General features: G+C 35.4%; 1 protein-coding gene across 1 annotated transcript in view; it reads left to right on the forward strand.

Annotated features, from left to right (window-relative positions):
- Rassf9 (Ras association domain family member 9) overlaps nt 1-11,033 on the forward strand; it is a 32,922-nt gene extending 21,889 nt beyond the window's left edge. The window contains exon 2 of the mRNA XM_055627941.1: nt 9,473-11,033. Coding sequence (XP_055483916.1) covers nt 9,473-10,733 — 1,261 coding nt within the window. The 3' untranslated portion in view covers nt 10,734-11,033. The remainder of the gene's footprint in view (nt 1-9,472) is intronic.
- Nucleotides 11,034-12,838: the final 1,805 nt, after the last annotated feature.

A 12,838-nucleotide genomic window follows, 5' to 3' on the forward strand; every position in this document is an offset into this window, starting at 1 on the left:
AGAAAGAAAGAAAGAAAGAAAGAAAGAAAGAAAGAAAGAAAGAAAGAGATTTTAGATCCCAATACTAGGAGAGACAGTTGTTGTTTGAGAAAATGTAATAGGACTCAACAAAACATCACTTTTAAAGAAGAGTTTATATAGAATGGATAATCAACATGGTGGGAAAATACTTAATGGTATAATTTTGAATAAAATTGGTATATACAAAATGACCCATACTTACTTATCTATAAACTGGGCTTATAAGTTTATAACTTTATTTTGTGATGAGGATTAAGTAAATAATAGCATGAAAATGATTTGGAATGCTGCAGACACAGCTCACAGTAAGCATCCATTAATTGTTATTATCATCCTACTGTGTGTTTAAAAGCACATGTGCCGAAAGGCTACGAGGAAATGGATATCTTTGCACACCACTTTTCCTTCCCAGCTACATGACAATTTCCTGTACAGAAAAGTCAACATGTCATCTTTGTTTGTTTTTGGACTAGTCTCAAACTTCTGATGTTTCTGCCTCTGCTTCCTGAGTGCGTGGCCTCCTCAGCATTCCAGCACATTCCTTAAAATTCAACTAACAAATAAATGCTGAGGAAAATTAAAATAACCTATGCGTTGTTTTTCAAATGCCTACACTATTCTGAGGTAACTAGCAAAAAGAAACAAATTAAGTAGACTTATGTAATTTAATTTTTTAATTACATATTTAATATTTTGTCCTTATCAAGTTTTACCTGTAAGTTTCATTTTTTTGTCATGCCTTCTATCACAAAGCTAACTGCACAAACATACACACATCTCTCATAAAACAATGATAAAACTGGGGCAGTGTGTCAGCTAAGCTAATAATTGTTGCAAATTGACAGTCTATAGTGCTTGGGAAAAGTAAAGTGCTACTGAATTAGGAATTAGGAACTATCAGTCATAAAGTTCCTGTGACATTTTAGTTATTGTTTAACATCCGATATGATTATGTCATCTTCAATATTTTAAGCTTTATAATTTCAATATATCTGGGTTTACAGCCTGAAAACAAATTTATAACCTCTGGCATATATCTTAAGTTAGCGAACTTATTCTTTATCAAGAAACAACAAAGTAAAATTAGTACAACATAAAGTCCTGTCTTAGTAGTTTTGTGGAATAAGGTGAAAAAGGTCTGTTTGAAGGAATGTCATAACTGCCATGGCCATTAGTATTTTCATGAAAAATTGGGCTATTATGAGTGACTAAAATCTGTGATTTGGGCTGTAAAATTGGCTTCATGGGTAAAGCATTTCTGTGAAAGTGTGAGGGCCTGAATCTACAGCCCCAGAACCCACATAAAAGCCAGGCAAGTGTGGTAACCATTTCTCATTCCTGTACTCATGAGTCAGAGACTGGGATTCCCCCTAGTAAGCTGGCTAGGTTAACCAGCTCCTTGGAACCCTGCCTCACTAAATATTGTGGAAAAAAATTGGTGAGGGTACCAAATGGTTTCAACTTCTGGCTTCCACATGTACATATGTGCAAAGGTGAGCACATACAACCACATACATGTGTATGCAGACACATGCAAAATGAAAACATATGCACAGGACAAACACAAGCCAAAAATGTTTTCTGCTACATACTTCCTTAAAGTTAATTTATTCTAAAACAGTATTTGTTCTCTGTTCTTCAGAATACTCGTTGCCTAGGGTGAATAACGCATGCAACTCTGCATGGTGGAGGGTTCTGCGCTCATGAATTAAACCAGCCACAGGCCTAAAGTATAAAAACAATTTCATCTGTAATGAATATACTCAGACCTCTTTCTTCCTCTTGTCATTATTATCCAAACAGGACAGTTTATCAAAATACTTGAATCTTTCACATACAGGTATTTTGGAATGATTCAAAAAATATGATGGGAAGTGTGAAGATGGTGTGTGACTATCATATCATTTTACATAAGGAACTTAAAAATTTCTTGATTGTATCATTTTTTGAGATATGAGGTCCCCAAACCAAGAGCTGTAGGTATTAAGATGTGACTTTATGTTGTACTGATTTTATTTTGTTGAATTTGCTTTCTTGCATTGCATTAAAATTGCATAATGTTAATATGATAAAATAATGTCTTCTTAGAACACAGCAAGAGTATATATTATATTATAAATTAAAATCTAGGAATAGAATTTTCATTTCCTCATGGAATGAGAACTTTGAATAAAAAGCATTTATTGGCATTCTATTGATCCTTGCTTCATATCTAACAAGTAACAGCAAAAATATAATTAGTTGCTCTTTTTGTTTATTTTCTGTTTATTTGTTTGTATAGCAACTCATGTGAATAATTACTTTTAGACAGTGTTCTTTGTGTTCTTAGTGTCTGTAGGTTCTAGGGAGTTGGGGAGATGACTCACTGGATGAAGGCGTTTGTTGTTGCACCAGACACTTGAGTTCAATTTCGGGGATCTATATGTTGGAAGAAGTGACCTGACTCTGGAACATTCTTCTCTGTCCTGGGCATGTGTTAGGGGCAAACCTCCCCCCCCCCCCACACACACACAACACACTTTTAAATGAACAAATAAGTAAAAATATTTCACAAGACTGAATTACATTCTATGCTGTTATTTGGATAAAAAAGTATATAATGGTACATTAATTGTAGTTTTATTGCTGAGACATCCCATGAAGGCTGTGACTGGTTGATTTATCTGTTCCTAACATTCTCACAACTCAATAGCAATAAATGAGAAAGATTGTCATCTTTTTCTGAAGTCATAGCTGGATATTTCCATTTCATCCAAAAACATTCGAGGCATCTTGCCTTGCCCTCCTCTTCTCATTAATTTTGAGAGATCAGAAATTCCCTTAGCTGGGATCTTGCATGTTCATTCTGTCTAACACAAGCGAGGTTTCAGGGAAAGAGTCAGAGAGCAATGCAATGGTAATACATTACACTGACTCCTCCTACCACAGCCAGTAATCAACCAGGTGTCCTTGTTTATTCCCAGAACACTGTACCCACACATCTCCCTTCACCCTACAACCTGTGCTGCATATTTACTAGCCTGATGTCTGTTTCCTAATGAAGACAGAAACTTTAATAGGGTGTAAAAATAGTGCTTTCCATTGACTAAACCTGACCTTATTCGGGCATCACTTGTGGGGTCTTGAGTCACAAGTGAAAAAGCTATACTTTAAACAGTGTCATTACCAGTGTTTTAGATGAGACCGTTTCTTGCTATGAGGGACTTCTCTTATAAACTGAGGATATTTGTGTTACTAGGTTCTACATAGCAGATGTCAGTAGTGTGTGGCCACCAACATGCACAGTAGAAGTGTTCCTAACCTCAATCTGTATTGAGAGCAGATGTCAGTGCTGTGTGGCCACTCATGCATAACCTACAAGTGTTGGCAAACACTGACAATGGGTCAAGATTTGTAAAGTAATCTAGGGTGAAAGATCATCAGAAGAATCTTTAGCTTGAAAAATAAATAGTAGTAAGAAGAGGAAAAGGAGACTGGGTCATGGGTAGCCAGGTAAGACTAATGTTCCCCCAACTCTTCTCAGCTCATTGTCTTCCATTAAGGTGATCACAGTTTCCAGCACAGATGTCACTAGGACAAGGACCTGAAAATTATCTTGATTTTCTTTCCTAAAGCCTTGCTCTACAGAGGTTCAAGTAACAACAACAGCAACAAAGTGCATGATAACTAAATTGTATTCATAGCATACATTTCAGGCTGGCATAGGAAATAAGGAATTTTTACATAGGTTCTACAGAAAAAAAAATGTTTCCACAGTTTCAAATATTGATGTAATCTATAGATTGTATCATAGGGAAATACTTGATTGAGAAGCAATGCAAATATTAGTTATATCTACTGATTCTTATTGTTTTGAAATAGGTTTGTTGTGAAATTAAGAGTTACACTGGTAAGGTTTTTTTTTGTATTCATATTCAACTTATTGTTATCTTCTATATTCTGTTAAGGGAATCTTCTCTTTAGTTCTGTATTCCATCTTCAATGTCTGGTCCATTTTTTGACAAGAACTAATGGCAGTTTATCCATTCACCCTGTTGTATGAAGACGTGATCTGAGAGTCTTCATTTGATATTGTAATGCCATAGGTAGTATTTCACTTAAATTTTATCTTAAAACTTCAAGACCTAAAACTTTAATTTATCTTGTCATGTTTTATTCACAGTAGTTATTCAGTGGAATACTTGATGGTATCAATGGTGAATTTCTAAGACAACTCATCTTGATTGTGTGAACTTTGTGCCATTAATTTAATTATTAGTGAATGAATATTTTGTGTTCCTATTTGATGATACATATCACATAAAATATTTAATATTCAATAATTTACTATTATTTAGGAGAGAATGTGAGAAAGTCCCTATAATTAAGGTTGTAATTAGCATATGTGATGCTACACTTGTTATAAAAAACTCCTAAATTTTTGATGAAGCTATTCTAAAAAAGCTATGAAATATAGCATATTAGTACAACCAGTCAAATTATAAATAGGAGACAATCACAAGCATGTTCACTCATTTTTAATCCAATAAATTTATGATTTTTAAGAATACAATTTGTGAAGTTGTGAAGTAAGGAATTACTTAATATTAGTAGTGTACATTGAAAAGAATTGACTAGTTTGGACAGGTGAAAAATATTACAACATGTTAAAATATGTATGGAATAAGATTGTGAATCATTGCAGTAAGTTCAACATGATTACTGAATAAAAATATCTTCCTCTTCATTAAATAAAAATGATAGTCTACTTTACTCTTATTATACATAATGGCTTCTTACACAAGTAACTTTTTACAATCTTAAGAGATTTGTGCATTTGATATTTGTGATAACCACTGTGACAAAGCTGAGTCACATATTTATCTCATAGCCTTAAAGTGAAGATTACAGAGAATTAAGAAAATATTTTTGACCTCAACATGCCTGTTAGTGATAGTTAAGAATAAAGTTTTCAATCATTTTTCAGGCTATGTGATTTTTCATTTTATTTTTTCACTAATTTGATGAATTAATTTCATTAGAATTTCATAGAAGAAAAACTACTTACCAATTTAAATGAAACATCCTATGTATAATTGATTTTTTAAATTTTTTTTCTGTGTATTAACCTAACCTATTTTAAAGCAAACAACTATAAGATAAAATAGACAGAAGTGAGTTAGACAATAAATAGAATAGTTCTATGAGAGACCTGTATTTGTAAAATTATCAAATATAATAATATGTTAAAATATATTGTCAAGCTTATACTGTTTTTTGCTTCATCTAAAAGTATTAAATCAAGTGCATATGTCAATTATAACAAGTGAACTGTAAAACAAAGGTTTGGATTCCAAAAAAATTAACTTAAAAAGAAGTGTTGAAATGTGATATATTGGCAAGCACAGAGATGCTTCTGGACAGGTACTCATAATGGCTACTGTAATTTGTATTAATAGATTAGTAGTCTCTGTTCTAAAGTGAGAGCTGAGAGGATCACTCACCCTCTTTCTTAGATACATGATGTTAGTAAAGTTAGTTACCATTCCTTGTCTCAGTTCTCCCATCAATAAACAGAATATTTATAAGTTCAACACACATGATTTCTAAACTTTGTGATTACCAAAACCCATAAAATATCTGACAGTTATGTAATTCCACTAATTTGTAAATAGTAAATACATACAAATATTTTCAACATTTAGGAAGAAGTTTAGGTAATTTATTAAGATGGAATAAACAAGGATATTATAAACTGCACCCCAAATATTAAATATATATATAATTATATTAAAATTGAATCTCTTTATAAATGTTGTTAAGCCATTGGGATACAAATACCTACTAGAAATGAACTATTAGATTATGAGGTTTTCCAAATCAAAGACATTAAAATCAGTTTTAGTGGGCCTATAGCCTATAAGTTTGTGTATGAACTGTGGATGTATTTGTGGCTCCAGTAATTAAAAGTTCACTGGATCATGAGGTCTGCTTTTATCTACAGACTGCACCGCTTTTCGAGTTTCTAGATAGGATGCTAAGGAGCAGAAGGAGAAGATGGACATTTGGGGCCTTGTTCTTGATATTTACACCTTGTCCCTGGATCTTTCCAGTTGTTCTCTGGTTCTTGATCCCATACAGTGAGCCTTTCTGTTCCACTGAACCCTCTGCACCATAACTTACCACCCGAGTTCCAAGACAAGACTGAGCCACCTGACCGTGGATTGTCATTTTCAAACCATGAGCCAAAGAAAATTCTTTCCCTCTTAAGTTGTTTTCTCAGGCGTTCTGACACAGCAATAGAGTTTGATGACCACACTGTGTGTTTTGGGACACACCAAAACCCCAAACAAAACTATACTCCTAGATGTACTTTGTATCTAAATGTTTTTATTTTCAGGTAACAAGGCCCTGCTACATTAGTCACAGATCTCAACCATTACAACTGCATTCATTAGATAAGCACTAATTAATTACATTGTATCACAAACCAAGTTAGCACATTAAGTCTGTATTTTTCGCCTTTTATTATGTATATATTTGTAGATAGCATGACTTTATTTACATAGCATACTTCAAAAAATCGACAGGCTAGGTCAGAACTGCAGCATAAACTAGAGATGAAGAAACAAGCCCTTCTCTCTAAAGTTTTAGTGTTAAAATGTTCATCCATAGCAGATGACTACATTTTGCAATGCTCAAATGATACAATTACTTTTTAAAAGAACCTTTAAGATTTCTGATTGGATTAATGTATGGGGACTTTTTTTTTTTTTTACTCTGTTCCCATATTGTGCAAGAGACAGTCTTGTAAATCATGCCTGCCTTTGTATAATGTACAGTCCCCATAGAAGTGATTAGGAAACATTTGTTTAGTGGTTGAATAGAAATTCAGTCAGAGTAGTATCAAGAAATAACTAGTTTTGAAAATTCTAAGCCAACTACAAAATACATTTTAGAAATGATAAAACACATCCAAGTTATTAAAGATTTACTGCCTAAAATCAGTATTGAGTGGTCATTATATTTAAATGTGTTAAGTCAAGTAGCAGAAGTTTTAACCATTACTTTGTTTGAATAACGGCTGTAAAAAAAAATCCCAAATGTTTAGTAACAGCCACACATAGAAAATACATCAACAGGACAGATGTGGGCATTTGGCAGCACAGCCTCCATGTCAATCTCTGAGTGAGGGGAGCAGGGGCTGCCTGTATCATGAACTCGGTTGCCTGCTCTTTGATCATTCATCGCTGATAATGCAGCTTTGCCAGGCCATGGAGGAAAAGCATACAGGTAGTCTTGATGAGACCTAACAAGCTATGGGCAGATGGCAGTGGTGGAGAACTCTCCCATTCAGTGGACTGGGGGAAGGGGATAGGGGAAGAAGGAGGGAAGGTGGGACTGGAGGAAATTTAGGGAGGAGGTTTCAATCGGGATATATAATGAATAAATTGTGAAGAAAAAATAAAATTAAAAGAAAATAAAATATGTAAACATTGGTTGGATATTTGAAAAAAGGCCACAAACAGGGTTGGGTATTTAGCTCAGTGGTAGAGCGCTTGCCTACCAATTGCAAGGCCCTGGGTTCAGTCTTCAGCTCTGATAAAACAAAGCACAAACAGTGAGATTGTAGGATTACTATAAGCCCACTTTACAGTGCATATAATATAAAATAAATATTTTTTTCTTTATTGTCCACAACATTATTGTAGCTTGTTGACAAAAGCTAAAAATTTGCAGTCTTTGGGGTAGGGAAAACTAGTGTATGAAAACTTGATCCTTTCAAAGCAGAAAACATCTCAGTTGGTATAGTAGTTCTGGGAACGGGTGGAAAGACATCACTATGACTCTTCACAAAATGGATGTTTTGCTTCCTGCATTCCAGTATCATTCAAACCACTAATACAGGGCTGAAGAACTCACAGGTCAAATGGCAACCATTGCTGAATATCACAACTAATGGTTTCCAACGAGAGAACAGAGGAGGAAATGGCTTGGGGTTTGTGTTTGTTTTATTATTGTTGTTTTTAATATACATGTTTTATCAGCTAATGCAGTTGCTCAAGGCAGCCAGAAAACTTCACTACTGTATCAGCTTAGAGACACGATGGATTCTTTAAAAGCATCGCAGAAGTTAACACACAGCTGCAAATGAGAGCAGTCCTTGTAGAGGAACTGAGCAAATTTCAGCGAATACTGTGCGCCCACCTCTCTCACCATAAAGTTAAATAACAGTAGCACATTTTGTTTTTATTTAATCCACATGTAAAACATTTAATGCACAAACTTGAAAATCCCTCCATGCCTCTTTCTATATTTGTGACTTGACAAAATATGCAGGGACTTAAGCCTGCCATATACTAACAATAATATGGAGATAGAAACTTTATGTAACTATGGTGTTCTGTAACCTCAAGGAAGTGATTAAGGTCACATAGAGTCACAAAGCGCCATGATTCCTTTCTCTCAGTCTTGTTTGTTTCTTGTTGACCATGTCATAAGCTGTCTTTGTACTTCCTGTGTACCATGCTCCCTATTCCATATGTCTCCTACCCTATCATGATGTTCTTCCCAAACACATGGCTCTGGGTATCAGAATGAACCTTCTGAGGTTGTGGATAAGTCCTTCCTCCTTTGAGTAGTCCATGTCAGAGATTTTGTCACAGCAGTGCTAAAACTGATCATGATACTTTTGTTGTTGTTACATACTCCTGTGTTACTGATGGGCAGTAATGTCAGACATGCTTGGCACAGAGTCAATGTAGCAAAAACACCTGTTCAATGAAAGAATGAATGTTTTAAATATAGAACCATAGAGGCAAGTATTTTTAACTCTGTGACTATAATACTTAATCTGATCACTCCTACCTCTATTTCCATTTTTTTTTCTTTGAATTGAAGCCAGGTGCAGAGAGCTCTTGAAGGGCTGGGTGAACTGTTCTGAGAAACAACCAGCTGTAAACTATCTACAACCAGCTATAAACTATAGAGTAAAAGTGATCTGATTTTCAGGTATAAAAACCCTGTGCTTTGCATGTTCTGGGTAGTCTCCTGTCTTTGGAGGGGCGACCCTATGGCGATAGCAATAAAACCTCTTGTTTTTGCATCGAAAAAAAAAAAAAAAAAACTCCAGGAAAAAGGAAAAGGGCTCACCTTTGATCTTCTTTGCTGTCCTCTCAGTGATTATCATCAGTGTATCAAGACTAACTTTAAATTATTAAATGAAAAGCATTTCGATTTTTTTTCACTGACAATTTGCCCTTTCTATAATCAGCCAAAAAAGAAAACTGAACAGAAATCCAAAAGTTTTACATTCAGATCCCCGAGTATATCTTCCTGTTCTTCTGCAGTCAGAACCTAAAAGCATGACTCTCATTCAGAGTAGAGGCAAGAAAAGGCATTAATGCTAAACCGTCTTTCTGAGTTTACGCAGGTGATGACAGAAATATAACACCCTTTGTTTTCCTTTTAGATCTCCAACTAAGGACATGGATTCTGAAGAGAAGGAAATTGTGGTTTGGGTTTGCCAGGATGAGAAGATTGTCTGTGGATTAACTAAACGCACCACTTCCACCGATGTCATCCAGGCTTTGCTGGAGGAGCATGAGGCTACATTTGGAGAGAAGCGATTTCTTTTGGGCAAGGCCAGCGACTACTGCATCGTTGAAAAGTGGAGGGGCTCAGAGCGGGCCCTTCCTCCGCTAACGAGGATTCTGAAGCTGTGGAAGGCCTGGGGAGATGAGCAGCCCAATATGCAGTTTGTTTTGGTTAAAACAGATGCCTTTCTCCCGGTTCCTCTGTGGCGGACAGCTGAAACCAAACCAGTGCAAAATAGTGAAAAGCCTTGGGAGCTCAGCCCAGCAAATTACATGAAAACTTTACCACCGGATAAGCAAAAACGAATAGTCAAGAAAACCTTCCGGAAACTGGCTAAAATTAAGCAGGACACAGTTTCTCATGATCGAGACAATATGGAGAGTTTAGTTCATCTGATTATTTCTCAGGACCACACTATTCACCAGCAAGTGAAACGAATGAAAGAGTTAGATATGGAAATCGAAAAATGTGAAGCTAAGATCCACTTGGACCGGCTCGGGAATGATGGGGACAATTACGTTCAGGAGGCATACTTAATGCCCAGGTTCAGTGAAAATGAGCAAAAGCTGGACTTTCAGTCTGAGGACAACGAGACTCTAGAGGACCTGAACGACAGTGAGGGGGTGGCACACCTAGAGGAACGGCTACAGTACTACAGAGTCCTCATTGATAAGCTGTCTGCTGAGATTGAGAGAGAGGTGAAGAGCATGGGCATTGACGGAATTGAAGACCCAGAGGGGGCAACAGCGTGTGAGTTGGAAAACTCCGATTTAGAAAGCATAAAGTGCGATTTGGAGAAAAGTATGAAAGCTGGTTTGAAAATCCACTCTCACTTGAGTGGCATCCAGAAAGAGATTAAATACAGTGACTCATTGCTTCAGATGAAAGAAAGGGAATACCAACTCCTAGCGAAGGAGTTCAGTTCCCTTCACGTTAGCCACAAAGATGGATGCCAGTTAAAAGAAAACGGAGGACAGGAAAGTGAGGCTCCCAGCAGCAATGGGGAGATCCCTCCATTAACTCAAAGGGTGTCCAACACATACCCAAATGACACAGATTCAGACACTGGCATCAGTTCCAACCACAGTCAGGACTCTGAAACGACTATGGGCGATGTACTGCTCTTGTCAACTTAACTCACGCGGATTCCTTCTAAGCATCAATGATGTTTGGTGTGATTTCACAAGGAACTCTCCTCCATTTATAACTCTGTGAAAGTGTAAACAGTGCTAAAGTATTGGGTAGTTAATAAAAGCTAGTGGACATCTCTAACACCATTACTTGTTTTCATATAGTATTTCCAGTTTGGCTTTATTATAGGTTCAAGCAAAAAATCTGTGTATTAGGAATGTATTAAGTATTAGCTTATGGTTTCGCAGCACCCAAACCTTCTAATGGGAATTGATTGATAATTCTTCCACAGCTTTAACGAGACATGAATGATATGAACAGTTCTCAACTTTGTTCATCAAACTTTCATACAGCAAGCATGAGAAAGTAAAAATGAACATGAGTTTCTAATTTTTGACAATATTTTATCGTTAGAATGTGTTAAGTCTGTGAAGTGCAGGTCCGATCCTGACATATACATATATATGTCAAATATGAATTAACTCAAATCTTGTGTTTTCAATAGTTAAGCTGTAAAATATACTGTCTGTGTCTCTTCCTGACCTCTGTCTGTTTAAGTCTAAGGGAAAGGAAGCTGTTGGGACATGTGTAATTTCTGACCGTCGATCAGCTTGGGTGCAGATGAAGCAAAGTCAAGTGTTACACACAATCAGCTTTTTTTTCTTTCTTAGTAGGTCTAACATGATCGCGAAATATGGATAAGCTCTTACTATTTGCTCCTTAGGTTCTCTGATTAAGTCAATGCTACGTGAAGGTTCATTATTTTGGAAGGAGTAGTGTAGGCTAGAGAAGAAAGCAACTGTAATTTTATTCATGCCTTAACTGTGTAAGTTGAAGTGGAGTTTATGGTCCTTTGTGTGGATATATCAGTTTTCTCTTCTCTGGGAACACACAGAGTAGAACTGAAAGTTTATTCTGATATACTGTAACCCGTCTGTCAGAGAAATTTCTGGGTGCTTGCAACAGCTCAGTATGTTTAAGTTGTCCAAAGCACAAGGGAAATTCAAGAAATTGAATTCATTATTTGGATTCTGTCATCCCTGTCAATAATGATGCTATTTTCTTTGGTTTTGATAGACATTTACTCTCTCTTCTGTCCTCTTGCTTACTTTTTCTTTTCTTTCTTCACCCACCTTCTCTTTCTCCCTTCTTTCAGTAAAGGTGGGATGCCATCACAGCCAAAAATTAAATTTATCATTTTGCTATTTACTGAATATTGGTGTACTTTAATTTTCTTTAATTGGCACATTTTACACATGTCAGGACACATAAAGTAAAAATTTGTTGGTGTATTTATAGTAGGTAGACATTAGATATCGTTCCTAGAATGTGTCTCTTTGATACAAAGTTGTACAACTTTTAACAGCTCTCTCTTTTAAAGTTTGAAAGGTTTTAAGACATGACAAGATTTTACCAGGTATTTTTTTATTTTCTTTCTTTCTTTTTTTGCTTTGAAGATAAAACTTTTACTTTTGAGGGGCTTGTTATTGCGCATTTAGTTATGTAAGAAAGCAAAATGTTCCCCACTCATCTCAGAAATAAACAAGAGCAAAAAAATTTCTTCTTAAATAATGACACATGGAAATTAAGCACCAGCATCTAAAATGAACAACAAAGGAAAAAGAACACTATTTATATTAGATTATATATGTTAATATATCTATAACATATTATAGATATTTGGCCATGGTTTGTTTTTTTTTTTTTTGGACTAAATGTCTTTAATTGCTCTTTCCAGCTGTTCTTTCTTCCTGCTACCTTTACCTGCTTCATTTATCTTTGGGAAGATATTTATATTTCCATAGAGTTTCATATCTGGAAAATACCCAGGTTACCATATTTTAAAACCACAATATTTTCAGGCCATAAAATAAGTATTTCCATTCCATGGCAGTACTAGAATAAATAGTAAGTAATAAGGTTCACATAAATTATTTCTAAAAAAAGAGTGGAATAGCTATTTGTAAAAGGGACACCGTTAGATAACTAAAACACGTGCTAAATTGTTGACATATTCATTGTTACTAATAGATTAAATTCAGAAAGTTATTATAAATGATAAGCCATTTTTACTTTTTTTTAATGAAAGCTGTCTCTTTGGATTATATGT

This window comes from Psammomys obesus, unplaced genomic scaffold, assembly GCF_907164565.1.
Source record: "Psammomys obesus unplaced genomic scaffold, mPsaObe1.curated_primary_1811, whole genome shotgun sequence".
NCBI lineage: Eukaryota > Metazoa > Chordata > Mammalia > Rodentia > Muridae > Psammomys > Psammomys obesus.